This window comes from Ochotona princeps, chromosome 4 (genome assembly GCF_030435755.1).
Source record: "Ochotona princeps isolate mOchPri1 chromosome 4, mOchPri1.hap1, whole genome shotgun sequence".
Classification (NCBI taxonomy): Eukaryota; Metazoa; Chordata; class Mammalia; order Lagomorpha; family Ochotonidae; genus Ochotona; species Ochotona princeps.
In genome coordinates, this window is record NC_080835.1 from 84,623,225 (window position 1) to 84,644,929 (window position 21,705).

The 21,705-nt window shown below is 35.5% G+C and overlaps 1 protein-coding gene across 1 annotated transcript in view; it reads right to left on the minus strand.

Moving 5' to 3' along the window:
* DYNC2H1 (dynein cytoplasmic 2 heavy chain 1) overlaps nucleotides 1-21,705 on the minus strand; it is a 280,093-nt gene that overhangs the window by 229,766 nt on the left and 28,622 nt on the right. The window contains exons 14-26 of the mRNA XM_058663973.1: nucleotides 20,418-20,570; nucleotides 19,663-19,761; nucleotides 18,332-18,471; nucleotides 18,019-18,247; nucleotides 16,909-17,036; nucleotides 12,778-12,893; nucleotides 12,032-12,159; nucleotides 5,996-6,145; nucleotides 5,418-5,623; nucleotides 3,989-4,144; nucleotides 3,781-3,895; nucleotides 3,116-3,286; nucleotides 1,083-1,465 (exon numbers count right to left, since the gene is read on the minus strand). Coding sequence (XP_058519956.1) covers nucleotides 1,083-1,465; nucleotides 3,116-3,286; nucleotides 3,781-3,895; nucleotides 3,989-4,144; nucleotides 5,418-5,623; nucleotides 5,996-6,145; nucleotides 12,032-12,159; nucleotides 12,778-12,893; nucleotides 16,909-17,036; nucleotides 18,019-18,247; nucleotides 18,332-18,471; nucleotides 19,663-19,761; nucleotides 20,418-20,570 — 2,174 coding nt within the window. The remainder of the gene's footprint in view (nucleotides 1-1,082; nucleotides 1,466-3,115; nucleotides 3,287-3,780; nucleotides 3,896-3,988; nucleotides 4,145-5,417; nucleotides 5,624-5,995; nucleotides 6,146-12,031; nucleotides 12,160-12,777; nucleotides 12,894-16,908; nucleotides 17,037-18,018; nucleotides 18,248-18,331; nucleotides 18,472-19,662; nucleotides 19,762-20,417; nucleotides 20,571-21,705) is intronic.

Consider the following 21,705-nt stretch of genomic DNA (forward strand, 5'->3'; position numbering starts at 1 on the left):
TGTAATAATGTGGGGGGGAGAATGGCAGGTGGGGGGAGAATGGCAGGTGGGGGGAGGATGGCAGGTGGGGGGAGGATGGCAGGTGGGGGGAGGATGGCAGGTGGGGGGTGGATGGCAGGTGGGGAAATGTGAAGGGAGAAAGGGCAGAAGCCCTATACTTACAAAAATGTAACCTGGAAAATAAAAATAATTTTAAAAAAAGAAAATGAAAAACTGCAGAGGACAAGAGCGAGTCAGAAGTGACAGACAAAGCAATTTTAGAATGGAACAGGAGAAGAAGAGATATAAAAAGATGTTTAATTCAAAAAATATTAAGTAGGCTAGAATAAACAAAATTTGGTAACAATGAATTTGAAAGTGGAGGGAAAGGAATATATCAAAATAACCCGCATGTTTCTGCTCTCTAGCAATTAGACAGTAATATTTACTGACATAAGAAGCAAAATGAGAAAAGATTTATGAGAAAGGGATAAAAAGGGTAAAATCAAGAGTTCAGTTTTGATCTGTTCATTGAAAGTCCTTACTAGATTGGGAGTATAGGTGACAAGAAATAAGGACAAAACACTTAAAAATAAGAAAATTCAGCAAAGCAAAGCAAACTGAAGCAATGTGAAGAATACCTAGGGAAAGCATACAGAACGAGAAAACAACTGAAGTCTGAAGTCCGCAACATGTCCTCACTTGAAGGTTTGGACAGGGCAAAAACAGAACCAGGCAGACATTCCAAAAACCATGCGATGACAGTACCACCAAACCCAAGAAGGAAAGAATGCTCAAAGTGAAATGCCAGCAATGAGGGAAACCAAAAAACAAAAAATTCCCATTGCATGTAACATAAGAAAGTAATTGTGGTCTTTAGGAAGAATATACAGTTTAAGTAGAATGGTAAAGACATAAACTATATCATATTAGTTCAAGAAGTAAATGCTTGAGTAAGAGAAATAGCTTGAATCCATTGGAGAAAGAGGCTGAAAGCAAACGCAGTATCAATCATGTGAAAGCAATCAGCTTGCACAAACCAAATCACAATACAAATTAAAAAATCTATCACATGTATCTAGGTCTTAATTAATTATACTAACCTGAAATCTTCATCAACTTTGTTGAAGCGTGTCTGTTCTTTTGGCAATGCTCCACGGCCAAAAATGGGCTCCAAATACACCCACTTTCTCTGAATAAGATTTAAATTATGCAGGTACTCATCTAACTCTGCAAGTTTTCTTTCCCAAATTGATACTTTGTCTTCAAATCCTTTATAATAAGGGGAATCCTTTAAGGACTGAAGAAGGCATCTGTTATCTCCAACCTGATTTACTGTATCTTTCCAGTCCTTAATTAGCTTGATGGTTCTACTTTGGCTGTCTTCATAATCAATCAGTGTAAACACTGCTCCAACTCCCCACAGATCAAGTTCACGTAAAGCTTCTCTGATTGTCACCTCACCTTGTGCTCGACTATTTAAATCCTGTTTAATACAAAACATCCATATTTGTTATCTCAACATTAAGTATCATATAAAGAAATAAGGATAAATATACCTTATAACAAAACATTTATATATGGCTTTTTACTATAGAGCAAAAAAATTAAATATACATTTTATATATATTCCAAGAAAATTACAAAACATTGTATAAAAGCATATCAGATAAAAATTGCATGTGATCAAAGTACATACAGTGGCTTTATGGTTTTTTATTTTATAAAATATAAAAGCACAGGCCCAGTATGATGACTCAATGGCTAAATCCTCATCTTGCAAGCATCCCACATGGGTACTGGTTCCTGTCCCAGATGCTCCACTTCCCATCCAGCTCCCTGTTTACAGCCTGGGAAACAAGTGGAGGATAACCTAAAGCCTTGGGGCCCTGCACCCATGTGGGAGCCCTGGAAGAAGCCCCTGGATCCTGGCTTACAATTAGCTCTACTCCAGCCTTTGTGGCCATTTGGAGAGTGAACCAGTGGTTGCAAGATCTTTTGCTCTGTCTCTGTTTCTTTCTGTGAACCTGATCTGTCTTTCCAATAGAACATAATCTTGTAAAAAAATAAATAAATAAACGCACAAAATGCAAGTATCTGTCGTGAAATGCAAACTATATGACTTACATCAAGCTTTGTAGATCAAAAAATAAGATTGGGAAGAATGTAATTTTATAAATGTTATTGTGATCTTATTGTGAATTCCAAGACATTTAAGGTAGAGTCACGTCTCAAAGCACTTTGATTTACTTATAAGATTGATTTATTCATATGAAAGACAAAGTTGCAGAGAGGGAGAGAGGGTAGAAAGAGAGTTTGATCTTCCTCTTCCTAGCCCTAATAGCCAAGGATAGGCCAGGCCAAAGTCAAGCCTGTAGAACTTCATTTGGGTCTTGCATGGGAATGCAGAGGCCAAGGCCTTGGGCCATCTAGGTCAGCAGAGAGCTGGATCAGTAACAGAGCATCCAAGGCTTAAACTTGAACACCTATGAGAGGCCAGTGTTGCAGGTAATGGCTTAATTTGTCATGTCACAATGCCAACCCAAGCAGTATTTTCATAACTTCTCATACTAGAAAAATGTTCATTCCAAGATTACTGAAAAAAATTAAAGTTAGCACTTTGGAGATGAAAAAGATGAATAATCTGATACCCAGAGTCATCACAGTGTTATACTGAATGACCAAAACAAAACACAGAAAAGTCTCTCAATTATGATAGATTTGTGACAAATTCCGATTTTATATGAGATTTACTCTCAACATGACTGGCCAAGCTAGTCCTTGGTCCAGTTTTGTGCAGTTTTATATACCATAGTTCCTATTTATAATATATCACAAGATAGTAAGCCATTCTAAGGCTAAGGTTTTTTTTTTTTTTCATTAAAATTGATTCTTCTTAACTATTTTGTATTTCATATTTTTTTTCTCTCAAAGAAGGAGTCTGTATTATGGTCTTTATAAACCCTCGTAAACAGCAGTAGGCAGATTCAGCCACATTATTTATGTAAGAATAATGAAACATTGTTATTACCTTAAGGCAAGAAAAAAATCTGTTTCCTTAAACAACAGAAAAAGAAGCAGAATTACATATTAACAAAAGCAAGGCTAATAGGAAATTTATTAAAGTGACTCTTACTTTAAGTTCCGAAGCTTTGGCTACAATTGTATCAGCCACTCTGAGTAGATCACCGAACAATAATTTTTCTAGACTGGTCCCCCTCGGAAGGCCAAGTAAACGAAAAAGGTCAAGCCAGTGATCTGGAGAAAGATGTTCCCCTCTCACATATTTCAATATAGGAATGACAGTCTGTTTTTTTAAAAAGAGCAAAAAGAAAAGGTATATTATATGTTTATATAAATTTGCAAAATATACATTATTACTTTTATGGTCATTAGCCATCAAATTTTTAATTACTGATTTTAACAATAATGAAATCACATTCTTAAACAGAATTATGTAAAATTTTTATTAATCATTGCTACAGATATATGTAAATTTCCATTTGTGGTTTATTATATTTTAAGACATGAGACAGATTATTTCTATTTTTATTATATTAATATATGACTCACTGCACTAAGACACACTGTAATTTATAACCTTAACTATATATTTCTTAGTCACAGCTTTGTTTCCACTGACAGCAGAAAGGTCTACTTCTATGATTTAGTCTGTATTTCCTATCTTTCTCATGTAATGGAATAATTTAACTAAAAAAACTATATATTAAAAGTCTGGCTCACTCACTTTTTAATAACATAATAAAAGCTGCAAATATAATGTAAATAAGACAATCTTACCTTATACTTATCAACTTCTGATTGTAATTTTACTGTCATTACTGAATGTTCTTCAACCCTCCTTAATCTGTCATGCCAATTCATCAAAAATTCTTCAAATAGATAAGTCTTGGTCCTACAAAATAACAAAAATATACCTAACACTTCAAAAAAAAACACACTATCAACTTATAAAAATATAAATACTGTGGTTTTTTTGTTATCTAACCGAAAAGTAATCCAATCTTCATTGGCCATTTCTTGAAATCCTTGTTGAAATTCTTCATACAGGGTCCAAATTTGTGCACAGTTCTCAATGTCTTTAGAGATGCTATATGCCAAAGAGAAGTTAGGCTCCTCCAGTCCAAAGTGAAGGCAATCATCACTATAGAAACAAATACTTAATGTTAGACTTTTAAAAAATCAAAAAATATCAAGTTACCTAGCTAAATTCCACATCTCTAAAAGATGTGTACATGTAAGAGGAAACAAAGTGATGAGAGACTGTATTTACGTATACGGCTTTATACCCAAAGGAGTAAAAATTGAGTTGGTAATATCTTAAAAGAGAAAGGTCATGTATATAACACATATCATATATATTCATGATTGCATACAAGTTTAGAACAGTTTCTGTAGTTGAAATGGTTGGGTTAAAGAAGATAAACTGTTCCTAACCTAATAGTACCGTATCATTTAATAATTATAGCAGTAGGGTAAGCAATTTGGCAGGGTGGAATGGGTCACTGCTGACATACCCATATTCCATTCAGGAGTGCTTGATTTGACTCCAGACTGCTCTGTATTTTCAATTCAGTTTCTGATGATACACCCAGCAGGCCGAAGATGATAGTTAAGATGCCGTAGCTTCTCCTACTCATTTTGGCAACCTGACTGGGGTTTCTGGCTAGTGGCTAAAGCCTGGCCTACCCCAGACAACTGTGCAGTAGACTATCAGTGGGAAGATGTACTTCCATTTATCCCATTCTCTAAGTTACTCTGCATGCCAAATAAATAATCTTTTTAAAAAGAAAAAAAAAAGAACGGCACTGCTAATGGAGGACATGGCAGCCCACTGGAGCCTGCCGAGGACACCTGGTACGATAACAGAGGACGGAGGATGGAACAAATCGATCAACTACCTCAGCCACATGTGGCAGTGACAATTTGGACAAACAGAGACTCTAAAGTGAACTATATCAGTCAATGGATTCTGGAGAGATTTCATTTAGCTTGGAATGGCAAGATCAACAGCAATTCAAAACTGTTTAACTATCAAAACCACTTGAGCAGTGCCCTCGGAGCATACCCCACATTGGGGACCCTGGGATGGTTGGGAGGCTGGGTAGAGTTTCTCCCTTTATCTCCCCACTTCCCCAATATATAAAAAAAAGAGAGAGAGAGAATATGGAAACAATGGTCTTACACACTTCCTGTAACCCTTGACCCTTTGTGCCCTAATCAACTATGTAAAGATTATCATATAACATAACAACAAAAGAAAACCAAAACTATATGGCAATAATAATGTAAACACTTATTTCAAATTTAAAGCTTCTGAGGATAATAAGACAAAGCATAAGCTAGAAATATGAGAAAATTCTAGCTTAATTTTTTCAAAATGAGCACTATCAGTTTTAATGAAAAAAAATACATACACCAGTTTTTTCCTTATGACTTCAAGATCATCAAACTCAATCTTTTTCTCTCTTATTAGCTTTGCACTTCTATCAAGAGTATTCTGTTGGCCAGCTTCAATAATATCATCACCAGGCTTTAGTTGATCCCAACGAGCCTTAAATTTTTCCAGTTCTTGATAATAGATCTGAAGGCGTGATTTCACATTTCCTTTCATCACTTCAATCTATAAGCCAAATGCGGTTTAAATAATTTAGCACACAATTTAACCTTACTCATATTAATAACTTTTCAAAGCATTGCTTTATTTGAATTGTTGATTTCAACTATACTTCAAAGACATTATACTAACATTATACAAAGATATTATACTAACAAAAGATAACACTAAGAAATCATTATTAAAGTGTTCACAAAGCACATATATATGATTGTTTTATATGTATATGTATAGCATTTTGCTACAAAAATAATGAAGAAAATGAATTTCAATAGTAGTATAAAGTTCTTACAAACCTGAGGTATAATGAAATAAATAGTCAAAAAATCATGTGAAAAAATGTTTTCCATTTTAATGAAATAGCTAAAATGTTCTTACCTGATCTTTAATCATGAGTTGATGACTTTCCATCATCAACTCAAATTTGTCCCATTTAGCTTTCAGCTTGCTAATTGTCTCTAAACCTCCACCTGCCACTGTTCGTAAAAGTTTGTTTTTATCTTCAGCTTCTTGAAATAACGGCAAAATCTAAATGTTAAAAAGCATGTGAAAACTTACATTACCAAATTTCAGGATTTCATTTAGCTTAATTTTATTTCATGCCTTACTTTTTGAAAAGTATGCTTTCTGCTTTTAAAATAATTTGCTAGATTTCTGGATAAGTACTTTCTAATGTTATTTTTTATATACAAACTCAATTAAGGTTAGAATGCATAATATGGCTAAAATAAGTCATAAAAGTAGTAATACGGAGTTCAGTAAAACCAGGAATGCATAAAGTCAATAATAATTACTCCTCGAAGCAACAGTCTCATTTAGATGTTTTATTCATAACAAAATACTAATGAGGCTTTTAAAATAAGCTAAGATTAGTGCTTACATAAGTTAACTGAATTCTCCTGGAGAAAAATAAATCATGAAAAATTAATTAAAAAATGGAAAACTGAAGAGAATCAAGCTCTTAAATTTGGGGTTTCTAACTGAAATGCCCTAACTTGTATCCAATAATCAGCTTTTTAATCACTGTGGATGAAAGTCAATGGTTACTAACTAAAGCACAGGCAGCCAAGACCAAAAAAAAGAAATCGGATCACACCAAACTAAGAAGTTTCTGCGCACTAAAGGAAACAATCAACACAGTAAAAAAGCAACCAACAGAGTAGAAGAAAATCTTTGCACACTACACAACAGACAGGGGGCTAATATCCACAATATACAAAGAACTCCAGAATAACCATAACAATAAAATAAACCAGTTAAGAAATGGCTGAAGGAAATGAGCAGACACTTTTCAAAGGAACAAATCCAAGTGGCTAACAGACATATGAAATAATGCTCAAGCTCCCTAGCGATAAGAGAAATTCAAATAAAAACAACACTGAGGTCCTCCAGTGAGAATGGCCCACGTACAGAAAACTACCAACAACACCTGCTGTCAAAGATGTGGGGGCAAAAGGAACTCTATTCCACTGTTGGTGGGACTGCAGGCTGGTGCAGCCACTATGGAAGTCAGTACGGAGAATACTCAGGCAATTGAAAACTCAACTACGTGAGTTTTCACATATGATATGACCCAGCAATTCCACTCCTGAGAATTTATCCAAAAGATCTGACACATGCACATGAGAAAGCAACCTGCACCACTGCATTCATTGCAGCACAATCAACAATTGCAAAAACACGGAAATAATCTAGATGCCTGGGTAAAGGAGGACTGGAGATAAAACTGCAGCAGGACAAAGCCAGGCTGCAACATCTACTGGTGCATGCCTAGGTAGGGCAAGTCATGCCAGGAAGGGGTGGTGGGTGCGCGTCCATGAGCCCCCGGGGCAGAGTGTCCTGAGGGGCACAGGACACACCTAGCCCGGGGCCTTAGGCCTGCGAGAACTGGTCCTCCTCAGTGGAAAAGTCAAGCACTGATGCACATGGAGGATATTGCAGCCCACTGGGGCCTGCAGGGAACAGCTAGTACCATGGCAGAAGAAGGACAACGGAATGAATTGGACGATTGCCCCAGCCAAACGATGACAGCAAAAATTGGGGTGAATGGGGATTCTAAGGTCAACTATGTTAGCCAATGGACATTGGAAAGATTTCCACACCCTGAGATTGGCAAGATAAACAGCATTTCAGAACTATCAAAACAACCTAGGCAGAACCCTTGGAGCGTGCATCACATCGGGACCCTGGTTTGATATTAGGTGGCCAAACCCCATTCGTTATCTTCCCCCTTCCCTCAGAAACAGGAAGAATAAACAGATAATTTGGAAATAATGATCACATCCACTGTTCTCTAAACCTCAATCCTTCCCACCCTGATAAACTATCAAAATCAAAAATAAAAAGTAAAAAGTAAAATTAAAAAAAAAGAAACTGTGATACATCTACTCTATGGAATACTACTCAGCTATTAAAAAGAATGAAACCTTACCATTTGCAACCAAATGGTCCTATATGGAGACCATTACGCTCAGTGAAATGAGCCAATTCCCAAAGCACAAATATCTTATATTTGCTCTAATACAGAATAACCCCATTGAAAATACAAGACAAAAAAATAAAGGTAAATAAACATACACATGTAATCCCACAAACAAAGGAGATAATGGAGACCAGAATACCACAAATCAAAGAATATCGACAAAATGCATCTCTAATATGGAATATGAGTAGATGCTAAATGAAACCTAATACACAACAACAAAATATTAGATTATATCCCATTGCCTATATGAATAGTATCATGACCCAGGTAAAGAGCAGAAAGTTGAAGTCATTTCCTTTTTTTTCCATTTTAATTGGTTCTTCTCTCATGCTACTCTTTTTTGCTAGCACTGCTAAATGTTCGTTTTGCTCATCTCTTTAAAAAATTGGCCCTTCCACGTAGCTGTCTTTTACCTTCAACTCCATTTATTTTTGCTGTAATTACTATCATTTCATGCTTTTTTAAATAAGTCCTTGAAAAGCATTATTAGATCATCTATTTAAGACATTTCAACTATTTGTAAGCAAATGATGTTATGTCTCTTTTAATACTGCCCTGATTACATCACATGAGTTTTGATATTTTTGTTTTTACTATCATTTGTTCACAAAAGGTTTATATTTTCTTTCTCTTCTTGATTTCTTCAGTGCCACATGGGTCAAGTAGTAGGACCATTTTCTTTAACAAGTTATTTTTACTTTCTTTTTCATCATTTTGGCAACACATTGGTCATTCTCTAACATGTTATTTAACTTCATGCTGCTGTAAATCTACCATTTTTCTCTCTGTTGTGGATTTTGTTGCCAGCTTTTAATTTAAGTGGCTGTATAATAAAAGTGTAGCAGAGGGGCTGGGCACAGTAGCCTAGCAGCTAAAGTCCTCGCCTTGCACATGGCATGATCCCAAATGAGCATCGGTTTTAATCCTAGCAGCCCATCTTCCCACCCAGCTCCCTCCTTGTGGCCTGGGAAAGCAGTCAAGGACGGCCCAAAGCCTTGGGACCCTGCACCCGTGTGGGAGACCCAGAAGAGGTTCTGGGATCCTGGCTTCAGATTGGCTCAGCTCCGACCGTTGTGGCCACCTGGGGAGTCAATCATCGGCCGGAAGATCTTTCTCTCTGTCTCTCCTCCTCTCTGGATATCCGACTTTGCAATAAAAACAAATAAATATTTTTTCAAAAAGTTTAACAGAGACTATCATACCCAGATGTGAAGACACAATGCAGTATGCACCTCCACATCCAAATCAAAGATGGACTCCCAATGAAACTGCTGAATGTATCGTGACAATAGGACACTAAACTCTCTGCCATTATCTATGCCCATAATGTCAGGATCCACTTCAATGGCAGAATGATGGACTTGTGACTATTCAGGAAGGATTACACATTGCAACAATAAAATGGAAATCAGGAGGAGGAGAGGAAATCCCAAAGCTTATGGAATTCTATCATAAAATAATAATTTAAAAAAATAGTTACGAAACTGTATTACGTACTTCTATGGCTTATGAAGCACTTTAAAATAATTCTCCTATAACAAATATCTGCACATTAATTATCAACAAAAGAAATCTGTTGAAATATTTTTAAATACAGCTATTCATAATAATTAAACACATCAGAATAAATTTAATTAATTACACCTCAAAAGAAAAACCAATGGAACAAAAAGGGCACACTGTACTAGGAAAAAATCAGAAAAAAAGAAAGAAAGAAAAGAATACACTGGGATTTTAAATTTATACAGATGAACAAGACTTCGGTTGGCCTGTAAACTCACCACAGCAGTTTCGTTGACTACTTGTCTCCAATCCTACCCCTTAAATCCACAGACGCACACAGACCTACTACAACAGACTTCTGCGACATCTTGTCAAACCCAGCAATGACTTCCCATTTCCCATAAAATATAACCATAAGATCATGAATATGCCACACACAATCTACTTTCTGACTAGTTCTTTAACTGTCTCACATCACATACTGTTTCACAAAGTACCTCATATACTACTCCAATACTTGCTATTCCCAGAGTTCTCTTCTTCGCTTATGATACTACACGTTCATATTTGTCCTCTCACTTCATTCTCAATGTTCTTTGCCACATCTTCCTATGCTTAAACTTCAAACTCTGCAAAACTCAACACTGGTTCTATACTTTCCTCTGTGTTTGCTAACCATCAGAGGGCCTAAGTCAACCCCACAGATTTCATGTAATAAATATAAAGATGACTTTCAAGTTTACATTTGTAGTACCATCTTCTACTCTAAATCCCATATTCTTCAGAGAACTTCTACAAGGCACCTCAATCACTACTTCACTCCACTTGTAACTTTCTGTTTTTCCTCTTGTTCTCCTCAAGTACTGGCAGTAAAGGTACCAATATCTCCCCCAGTACTAAAACTAAAATCCTAGGAGACACTGCAATTTCCTCAAACTAACATACTAGGAGACATTTTGAATTCTTCTCTAATCATCCCCTCTACCTTGGAGATGCTACAGTTACATATTAATATTAAAATATGTAACTTAATTTCTAATTTAATATGTAACTGTAATATGTAACTTATTTTAATATGTAACAATCAGCATTGTCGCTAGTTCTGTCCACTTTCACTGTTACTACGGGGTATAGGTTTCTACACTCTTATCTATCATGACCATCATGCCACATAACCCATGCTCCACAGAACAATGAAGGTTGTCACTTCAGAGTACAAACCACATTGTGGCTCTTTTGTGCTTAAAAACCATCTACTACACTTAGGCAACAAAATCTGAATTCCTGATAACACTGAAATTATTTTCATAATTAGGCCCTTTGCCCATCAGTCCAATTTCACCTTTGCTATGGTTTGCCAATATTTTCCCTCTACAAATGCATACTGTGAATTAAATTTCCATTGTGAGGTAGTAAGACAGTGGAGACAATCTGACTACAGTGTTTACACATGGGATCTTTGGAAAATGATCAGGATAAGATACGGTCACGAGGGTGGAGTCCTCAAGACTGACTACTAGTGGCTTTATAAGAGAGAGAAATTAGAAATCAACACCAACACTTTCATCAAGTACACTCACTCTCCCTTATGTTCCTCTGGAGCCTATCTTTTGTCTGCTCCCTCCGCTCCAACAACTCTCTCTTACTCACACACTCAGGAATTCGTATTCCATGAGAACAGAACATGTTCACAGCTACAAAACTAATTAACATAAACCACAGAATACATAAGATAATCTGTGTCAAATAAGTGAGTACGTATGTGTGTGCTTTTGTTAACTCTAACAGCTCATAACCATTCCTTCTTTAATCAATTCCTTCTACTACAAAAGTATATGATTTTATCCATCCTTAATCTTTATACTTTTAAGTCTGTCATAAGGTAAAGACACACAAAAGCTCATGGTGATTTGAATTGTTTCTTCTTCTTACCCTAAAAGTAACAAAATATCACCCATTATCTTTTCTAAAACTGTAGCTGGCTCATTCTGGGCTCTGGTCTTCTGAATGCTGTTTTTGTGAATCATTACCTCACACCTTTGTGTTTAACTATGAACTCTTATATCTTTGTGTATATATGCATGTATGTAGCCCCAAGTGAGCTCTACCAGCACAGTTCAGCATTCTAAAATCACAATCCTGAAGGGAACAGTATAACTTACTTAGGTTTACACTTACTTTAATCTGTCACCTCCTGGAGATGCTGCAAATACTTGTGGAAGCAATACTAATTATTACTATTGTTATACTACACCAACAGAGAATCAAGAATGATCATGAGCTAATCAGTTAAACCAGAATACCCAGACTTCCCTAGATATAATGTTTTCAGGTTTAATATTTCTAAATAATCACATAACATTTCCTAATTTAAACATCTCCAGTAATATGGAAAAAATATAGTAAGCATATTTTGTGATTCTCACCTCTGGCTTCCGTTCTTGCAGCCCACTGTACTGCAAATTTGCATCGCCTATTTCTTCCACAGATTGAGGCATAACTGTTAAGGCTTCCATAGCCTCCGTTACAAAGGTATCAATTTCATGTAAGTGAGCTAATAGGTAACATCGAAATGCAAGAAATATTATTTCTATCAAAAATATTCAATTACATTATTTCTAAAACAAAGAGAATTAAAAGTTATCACAATAAACACAATAATTTCCAAATTATCATTTGCTTTTATACAATAAATTTCAAAGTGCGAGATAAGAAAATAATATTTCTTCCCATGAATTTTTATTTATACTTAAAATTTGGGGGAAAATAACTAAAATGTACTCAGTAAATTTTACAAAAACCTCAGGATATTTTCTGTCATTTAAGTAGCATTAAATCATCATCTTAGTAAAAGAAAAAAAAGCCATGTGTTTTGGAAGATATTTTTGTCAACTGAAGACTCAGAGACAGACACTACACAAGAATGACCTGCTTTTCTCAGTAACATGAGCAACAAATCATTACTGCTCAGACTGCAAATAATAAAGATGTCATCGATGTTTATACTTGTTAGAGATTAAACATGAATTTTCTAATCTATCATTTTGAGAAAATATACCTCTTAATACTCCGTAAGGCAGTTTGATTTTTAATCACCACTGAGAGTCACATCATCATCAAAGTACATGCCTGAACATACAAAGTAAGAACAAAAGTTTGAACGTGTCTTTACCCTGGATAGATTTCTTGAGAGAGACAACAAGCATGTCAAATAGCTTCTGAATGAGATCATCAATCACAGTCTTGACAGGGTTGCAGTTAATATTTAAACAGTCCACCTTGACCATACTGAAAAACAGCAATGGATATATTGTAACATTTAAAAATCAAGTAGAGGAAAAGAGTTTTATTACAGTATTATAATCGTCTTGTGTAATACACTTTAAAACATAAGTCAAAATTATTATTGTGATCTTTAAGCACATTTAGATTCAATTTAGTAAAAACGCTTTTGAAGTTTTTAATTAGACAATTTCATTATAATACCATATGTTTAAATGTCAAATTCTTTTAAGAAGCAGCACATTATGAATAACTAGGTATCAACAGAATATATTTAAAACTTTATAAAGTCTGTGTGTTATAATACATTATGCAATTATTTAAATACTTGTAAGAAAAGATAAATTCATTATCCTACAGCCAAAATACAAACAATACTAAGGAAAAGAAAAAAATATAGAAAGTAAATAGAGAGTGGAAGGTTCTGAAACATATATGCACCAATACATGCAAAGCATCAAGTATTAAAATTATCTTTGTAGGTCTCTACATTAAAAAATTATATAATAATCACACTATCCTAATCATTAAAAATGGGTTAGGGATCTTTGGGGATGTCTATGTCCCATTTTGGAGTGACTGGATTAAGAGTCCCAGCTCCATTTCTGATTCCCACTTGCCATGAACACGCACACTGAGAGGTAGCTGATAGTGCCTTCAGTATTTGAGTTTTGGCCACACAAATGGGAAATCCACACTGAGTGCTAACCTCCTAGCAGGACAGCACCACGGCCGCACATATTTATGGAATCAACTAGAAGATGGAAGACATCACTAACTCTAGCTCAATCTCTCTCATGCAAATGATTTGTTTTTATTACTATTTTAAAGCAAAGACAAGGCATATAATTTTTCAGACTCGGTGGTGTAAACTTGCTTATCTGCGGGAAATCTCATATTTATCTTAAATAGCAAAAAAGTTGTATCCAGGGCTGATACTAGGCACACCAGGTCTTTAAGTCACAGCCTACAATACTAGCATCCCATATAGATACTGGTTAAAGGCCCAGATGTTCCATTTTCCACCCACCTCTCTGCTAATGCACCCAGGAAAACAGTGAAAGATGGCTCAAGTATTCAGGCACCTGTACCCATGTGGGAGACCCTGATGAAGCTCTGGCTCCTTTATTGCCTGGACCAACCCAAGGCATTGAGACCATTCAGAACATGAACCAGTAAATGATTTTCCCTGCCTTTTTTCTGTGTCTCTTCCTTTACCCTGCAACTCTGCCATCCAAAAAAAAATTTTTTAAATAAAAATTATACCCAATCACAATGAAATGTTACAGATAGGATTTTCATTCACCTTTCATTGAAAAATTTTGATAACATGAAACTGACGCTCCATTCAGCTATATATGGAATGGGAAAAAATTTTGTCCTAATATATCAAAGATGCCTTGCCCAAAAATTATTTACTTACTAGGTAATCACAATTATATCATTAGAATATTATTTTTAACTTTGCAACATATTTCCAAAATATATTAAAGCAATTTCTATGTTTTTATGTAATTAGCTTAGATGAATATTTATTAATTAGCAAGAACAGAAAAATGGAATGTGACACAGATTCGTTTGGTAATGTTTGTGTTAACTTTGGCAAAGAAGCATAAATGGAAGTTCATCTACAGTAAGGTCAAACACACAGTAGATAACAGCAGTAAAAATCCTTGAGCAGTCAGGTAACAGTACAAACTGAAAGGAAATGGACAAGATTGGGACACAAGACAAGACACAATGGAGAAAAGAAACCCCACAAGCAAGCACTACAAAAGCACTATCTTATTCTTACTTCAAAGTACTATTAATGATACTACCATCACCTTAATTACACAACATCACACCCTGAAAGTTACTTATCTTCTCTACTGCACATGCTTCTTTCTTCAAGAAGCATGATGTTTTCATTCCTCATTAATTTTCTCCATGCCATTTTAAGTACAAACAACTATAATTAGCTACTTACTGTTGATTCTCTGGATGACTACCAGACTAGGTGTTATTTCACTTTATTCCAGCTGCACTATTCCTTATCTTGAGAATAACCATTTGGATCAAAACAGCCTTACTACTAACACACACCTGATAGAAATCTTCAAAAGCTAACCATTCTGGGGCCCAGCGCAATAGCATAGTGGTTAAAGCCCTCCCCTTGCATGCGCCCCGGGATCCCATATGGGCACCGGTTCTAATCCCAGTAGCCCCACTTCCCACCTAGCTACCTTGCTTGTGGCCTGGGAAAGCAGTCGAGAATGGCCCAAGGCTTTGGGACCCTGCACCTCCCTGGGAGACCCGGAAGAGCTCCTGGCTCCTGGTTTCGGATTGGCTCAGCTGTAGCTGCTGCAGTCGTTTGGGGAGTGAACAATCGGATATTCTCTGGATATACGCCTTTCCAATAAAAATAAATAAATATTTTAAAAAAAAAAGCTAACCATTCTAAAATGACTAAGATCCAAATTCTCTACCTTAGAAAGTAACACTATCCCTTGGGCCCGGCAGCGTGGCCTAGCGGCTAAAGTCCTCACCTTGAACGCCCTGGGAGCCCATATGGGTGCTGGTTCTAATCCCGGCAGCTCCACTTCCCATCCAGCTCCCTGCTTGTGGCCTGGGAAAGCAGTCAAGGATGGCCCAAAGCTTTGGGACCCTGCACCCACGTGGGAGACCTGGAAGAGGTTCCTGGTTCCCTGGCATCGGATCGGCGCACACCGACCCGTTGCGGCTCACTTGGGGAGTGAATCATCAGACATAAGATCTTCCTCTCTGTCTCTCCTCCTCTCTGTATATCTGACTTTGTAATAAAATAAATAAATCTTTAAAAAAAAAAAGTAACACTATCCCAAATCTATTTTACTTACTCTTTTCCAGCTTTACCTTAGTTCCTAATAAGACATAAGCTAACCAACTCCATTTTTTTCAACATACAAATCTCTTTAACCCTCTACTCTAACCTAACAATATAATTTGTGTCAAAATCTCATTTCAAGTCCCACTATTCTAACCAAAATTTCCTTGATCTTTCCCCTAGATAGATGGAATATCTACATCCCCTGAATCCCCAAAGTTTTAGGATAACCTTTCATTTGTAATGTAGACATTCCACTAATCAAGAATTATTTAACAATAACAATTAAAAACTAAAACTGACTGGATCCATTGTATTGATGACATAGGCAAATAATTCCTCTGATCAAAACACTAAAAAGTAAATATTTTAAACTATTTTAATGCAGAAGAAAACTGAGGTTCACTTAAATGACCTCCAAAGTCTGAAGCTGGCAGCAGCCATCCAACTACAGAGTACCAACTCATTAAACCTCCATGAATATTTGACTTATCAAATGTTTATATTATTCCGCTACCAGACAATAAACAACTCATACTCTCTGTGTTCATTTTTGCATCATAATAGTACTACATTTTGCATGTTACAAACAGCTGCCAAACATTCACCGAAAGAATAAAAAAGGACCTAATAAATAAAATATCATTTAACAGTGGTATATGACTATTACACAATAAGTTTTGTGGAACTTATTGCCAAGAGTAGCTTGGGTGGTATGAATGCAAAATAACAATCAAGACATATTCTCAAGTGGACAGGATATGAGATGCTCCTCCAAAACTTTAACTAAATAGATGATATCCAGATGCACATCCGAGGTGTGCTTCAGAATACCTCCCAGAGCAGGATGAAAGAAGGCAGAGCAATACAAAAATAGAGCTGAATATCAGCAGCTTCCTATTCTTCAGTACTTTCATCATATTTAGACCATATCAAGGAATGTCAAATAGCAGCTGCTCATATGAGACATAAAAGTCCAATCCCAAACCTACACAAATCAACTAAGCCTTCCTTATCCAGCAGAGTCAAGAGTCATATTTTCCTCTCTGTAATCAAGTGCCATAGCTGAGGCCTACAGAATATAAAATGGTGAATTTAACATAATTAAATAGAGAATACCCTTACCATCTAGTCAAAACTATAATGATACTTAAATGTTATGTTAATCTCCAATACCTTGGAAGTCGTTCTACTTCTTTCCCTTTTACTTTTAGTGCTTTAAAATTTTTCTCCCAATCATGTACAGTAAAGAGGTGCTTTTCCACCAGAGCCTCCATATCAACTTGCCCAATTACAATCCATTCCTAGTTGAAAAAATGAAAAACACATTAAAGAAATAGAAAAAGTTAACACATAAAAGAAATTAATCTTATTAAGACCAAGAAAAAGAAGTAGGTATGGATATTTGAGTGAACCGCAACTTAAGTATACAAACATAATTAGTACTTTACAGGTCAAAGAAAGAACAGGAAAAAATTACTACAAAAATATAATGAGGTTAACATTACGGTGTGGCAAGTCAAGATGCCACATGCAATGACCATCCAGAATAGGCTCCAGCTGCTCCACTTCTAATCCACCTCCCTGCAATGGCCTAATAAGGCAGAAATCAAGGCCCTCCTGCTACCTACATAGGAGATCCAGATAAAGCTCTGGCTCAGCCGTGGCCACTGCTGCTATCTGGGTAGTAAACCAGCAGACAGAAGATTCTATCTAGCTATCTATCTATCTATCTATCTATCTTTCAAATAAATATATTAATTCTGTAAAAAACTGAAAACAATACTAGTTCCTCATCTTGATAAAATAGCCAAAGACTGACACAAAACAGTGTGATTATTTTCATCTGCTGAATAAATGTAGACTGTGTAAGAATCCACAAATCTGGGCCTGGCACAATGGCTCAATTGGCTAATCCTCCCCCATGCAAGCATTGGCATCCCATATAAGTGTATCTCATGTCTGGCTGCTCATCATCCCATCCAGCTCCCTGCCTATGGCCTGGGAAAGCATTGAAGGATGAGCCAAAGCCTTGGGACTCTGCAGCCACATGAGAGACCATGAAGAAGCTCCGGATTCCTGGCTTCCAATTGGCTTTGCTCCAGCCGTTACAGCCTTTTGGGGAATGAACCAGTGGATGGAAGATCTCTGTCTCTCCACTCTGAAAATCTCCCTTTCCAATAAAAATAAATAAATATTTTTTAAAAATCCACAAATCTGGCTCTCTAGTTTTCCATATTTTAATTTGTATGAATTTTATGTTAGAGATAATTGCATGTTCTGTACCTTGTGTTGGTGTAAAACAGCTGATAATCTTCTAAACAAATCTTCTGCTTTGCTGAATATAGTCAAAAATCCACTTGCATTTCTGTCAATCATAACAGAAAAAATAGATTCATCACCTGCCTCTCCAACTCCCTTAAACTGATTTGGAATGCTGATGAATCTCTTCATTTCTCTATAATATTTTGCCCGGATTTCTTCAAAAGGGGGTCGGAACTGTAACCGGCCCTGTCTGAAAGTAAATAAATAATTTGTAAATACAAATTATAAGAAAAATGTAAATATAAAGTTAAACTGGTATTTTAAAACATCTTACTTGTATGTTAACTCTATATTTATTTCTGGAAGATTCTCATTAAGAGCTTCTAATCCCATCTGATATTGATGCTCTAGAGCTTTGTACAGCTGATGGTTCCAATGCTGTTTCCAGGCACGCATGTCACTTGCTTGGAATCCCTAAATGTTACATTCACATTTTTAATTTAAAATTAAGTAACAAAAGAGGTTATTCATCAATATTTTCATTTCACACAAATAATTCATTAGAAAGATAAGATTATTTTAAATTATGTTACAACATGCAACTCTTTACTAGCACTTTTCATATGAGAGTTGATAGTCAAATGAAAATCTTTATGAGCGTAAATAAACAACACATTGAATGATCAGTAAAATTTAAAAGTTAGATGACTTGTGAAATAACTTTTACCTCAGGACTTTATGATGCAGTAACATAAGCAATGGTTTACTTTGGGAACCTCTTAGTTCTTTACCAGAACTTTTCTTTGGGTATAGCTATTCTATTCCCTTCTTATTAAATCAAGGGTAGGAAACTTTTACTTGTCAAAAGGCTTTTGTATATTTATCACACCATTTGCAATCCAAACAAAATAATCAAGCTAAAAACTGGCTTCATATATATTTACTCAATTTCAGGTTCTGCTTATAGTTGCCTTGGCAGGATGAAACCAAATGATTTCATAGACCTTATACAGATGTCCCTACTATGTTAATTCACTGGGTGCTTTAAAACATGAGAAATTTAACATATCAGTATGTTCAGTATACTTTAAATACTATTATGATTTCATAAAACCATAAATATTAATCCTAGCTCTTAGCTGCTGTTTTTCCCTAAGGTTCTAAAAACTGAAAATCAAATGTACTATATAAGACACCCAAATTATATTCAATTAAGAACCCATTACTATCTACTATATGGCAGAGTCTGTGTATACACATTTATTCATGTAGTTTCTTATATCAAAATGTGATTACAACTAAAATTTTACTCCCTACCAAAAGAAAAGGAAACAAAATTCTGAAAAGGAGTTATTAGATATTAAATCTTCCACCTAATTTTAACTTTGTCTTCTACATAGTCATTATCACCTAAAAAAATCATAAAAGCCACAAATTCTGAACTTAAGAATACACGGCACACCATAAGATAGACAGAAACTTATCTTCAGATTTTCAAATGTGGATTAAATCTTAATTCTAATATTTATAATTCAAAGAATTCTCATCTTATTAGAAATAGGTTAGTAAAGATTGAAAGACAACCTATATGAACTTCTGACAATAATTCATACCTTACACAAAGTCCTGTTTTAAAATGAAGACACAAAGTAAAACTGACGCTACCTGTGCTTCTACACTGGCTAAGCCAGTTCTCAATTCCTGTAACCCATCTTTCCAACGTTGCTGCTGTCGAAGCAGATCGATATTCATAAGAACTACCACCTATGAAAAATTAAACATAATAGTGTCAGAAATAGCAGAAATAGTAACTTTCCAGTGAATGAACGCAAAGACACTTCCTTAACCAAACGATCCAGCTCAACTCAACCTATAACAAAACATATTAATACCTGACTGAAGCACAAAATATCATTTCTGTGGTTTTTCTACCATAACCACAAAACACAAATGAGAGAAACACAACAGAAATCTGATTCAACAGATGAGCATCATCAACATGAGAACCAAGGAGAAACCAAAAAGGAAGAGATTACAGAGACTCAGTCACTATATGCAAAGTGAAATTCTAGGCCATACCTTAGAAAACGCAATAGATGTTAGAGAAGAAAGCTGCAAAATTCACAAAAACTCCATTTTCTGGTTTTAATATCTATGCTATGAAAATACAAATTTTTAACATTAAACAAAGCTTACTAAGGGTAAATGTAAACTGTACCAATATTTTATAAATTGAAGTCTTAAAGTATCTCAACTGCAAGAGTGGAAGTGGAGGTGGAGAGAGGGAGAAAACACTGTACCTACACAGCCATATCATGGAATTTTTTTTAATATTTTAAAATAAAATTTTTAAAAAATTCTAAAACTGCTATATTTAATGAAGCATTCATAGCTCATTCAGCTTTATAAACAAAATATACCTTTTCACAAAATGTAGTATGCCATTTCCTCAATTTTCTATTTTCAGTGGCAAGTCGTTCAGCAGCACTTTGGAGTTTCTGGATATAGCCTTCTAATTCCTTAGGATTATCCCAAGTGATCTGTGACTTTCCTCCACTTCCTGCTTTTGAATTCTGTGATAAAGTAAATGACATTTAATACTCAAAAGCAGTTTTTGCAAAATACCCAGTGTTTCACATCATAAGTTTAACTAGCCAAAATGCTAATCTAGATATAACAATTTTTCACTTTAAAAATAATTAGTTTGGCCAAGATTGAACAGTTCCTTTTGTTTTTCCCAGATTCTCTCTCTTGTAATTGAAATGCCCTTGATAAACTGCAACAAACAAGCATATGAAGACTGAAAGGTTTAACTAAATAGGCAGACTAAACTAGAAACCTCAGAAATCAAGAGAAAATACACCCATGTTTTCTTACCATGTGCTTTATATACAGGACAGAGAATCAGAAACCTTACAATCTGGAACCACTGAGACAAAGCACAAGGATGCCCTATGATAGACCTTTATCGCCAGCAAAGGATCAGGAAAATAACAGTCAAATAAAAAAATCTTTTAAGCCAATTCTACCCACTTCTAGCTAAACAATAATGGAAATTGTCCCTTTCTGTAGTTCTAGTGAGACTGAATGGACAGCAATTATTCCATGGCTAACAGGGCAGAAGTCACTCCTGTTCCAAGGTAATAGTGGGGGGGACATCAAGGGAACTGAGCCCAGGTCCACGCAGATTCACTGCTGAAGTTGGCTACGCTTTCAAGGAAGAACTACCATCATTCTTCTCAAACTATTCCAAAAAACTGAAAAGGAGAACCTTTCCAAATTCATTCTAAGAAGTCAGGACTTTACCTTAATTACAGAACCAGTACAATATAACAACAATAAATAAACAAACAAATAAAACAAAACAATATATCTGGTGAACATAAATACACAAATGATCAATGAAATACTAATTAATCAAATCCAACAGCATATGAAAAATATCATCCACATTGACCAAGGGGGATTTGTCCTAGGGCAGCAAGGATCGTTCAATACATACAAATCAATACAATTAATCACATGAAAAGAAGCAAGAATAAAATCATTTGGTAATTTCAACAGATGCAGAGAAGGAATTTGATAAAATTCAACACAAAAACACACATTTGTGATTAGGAAAAAAAAACTTGGGCCTAATGCAATAGCGTAATGGCTAAATCCTCACTTTGCAATCACTGGGATCCCAAATGGGTGCCAGTTCCTGTC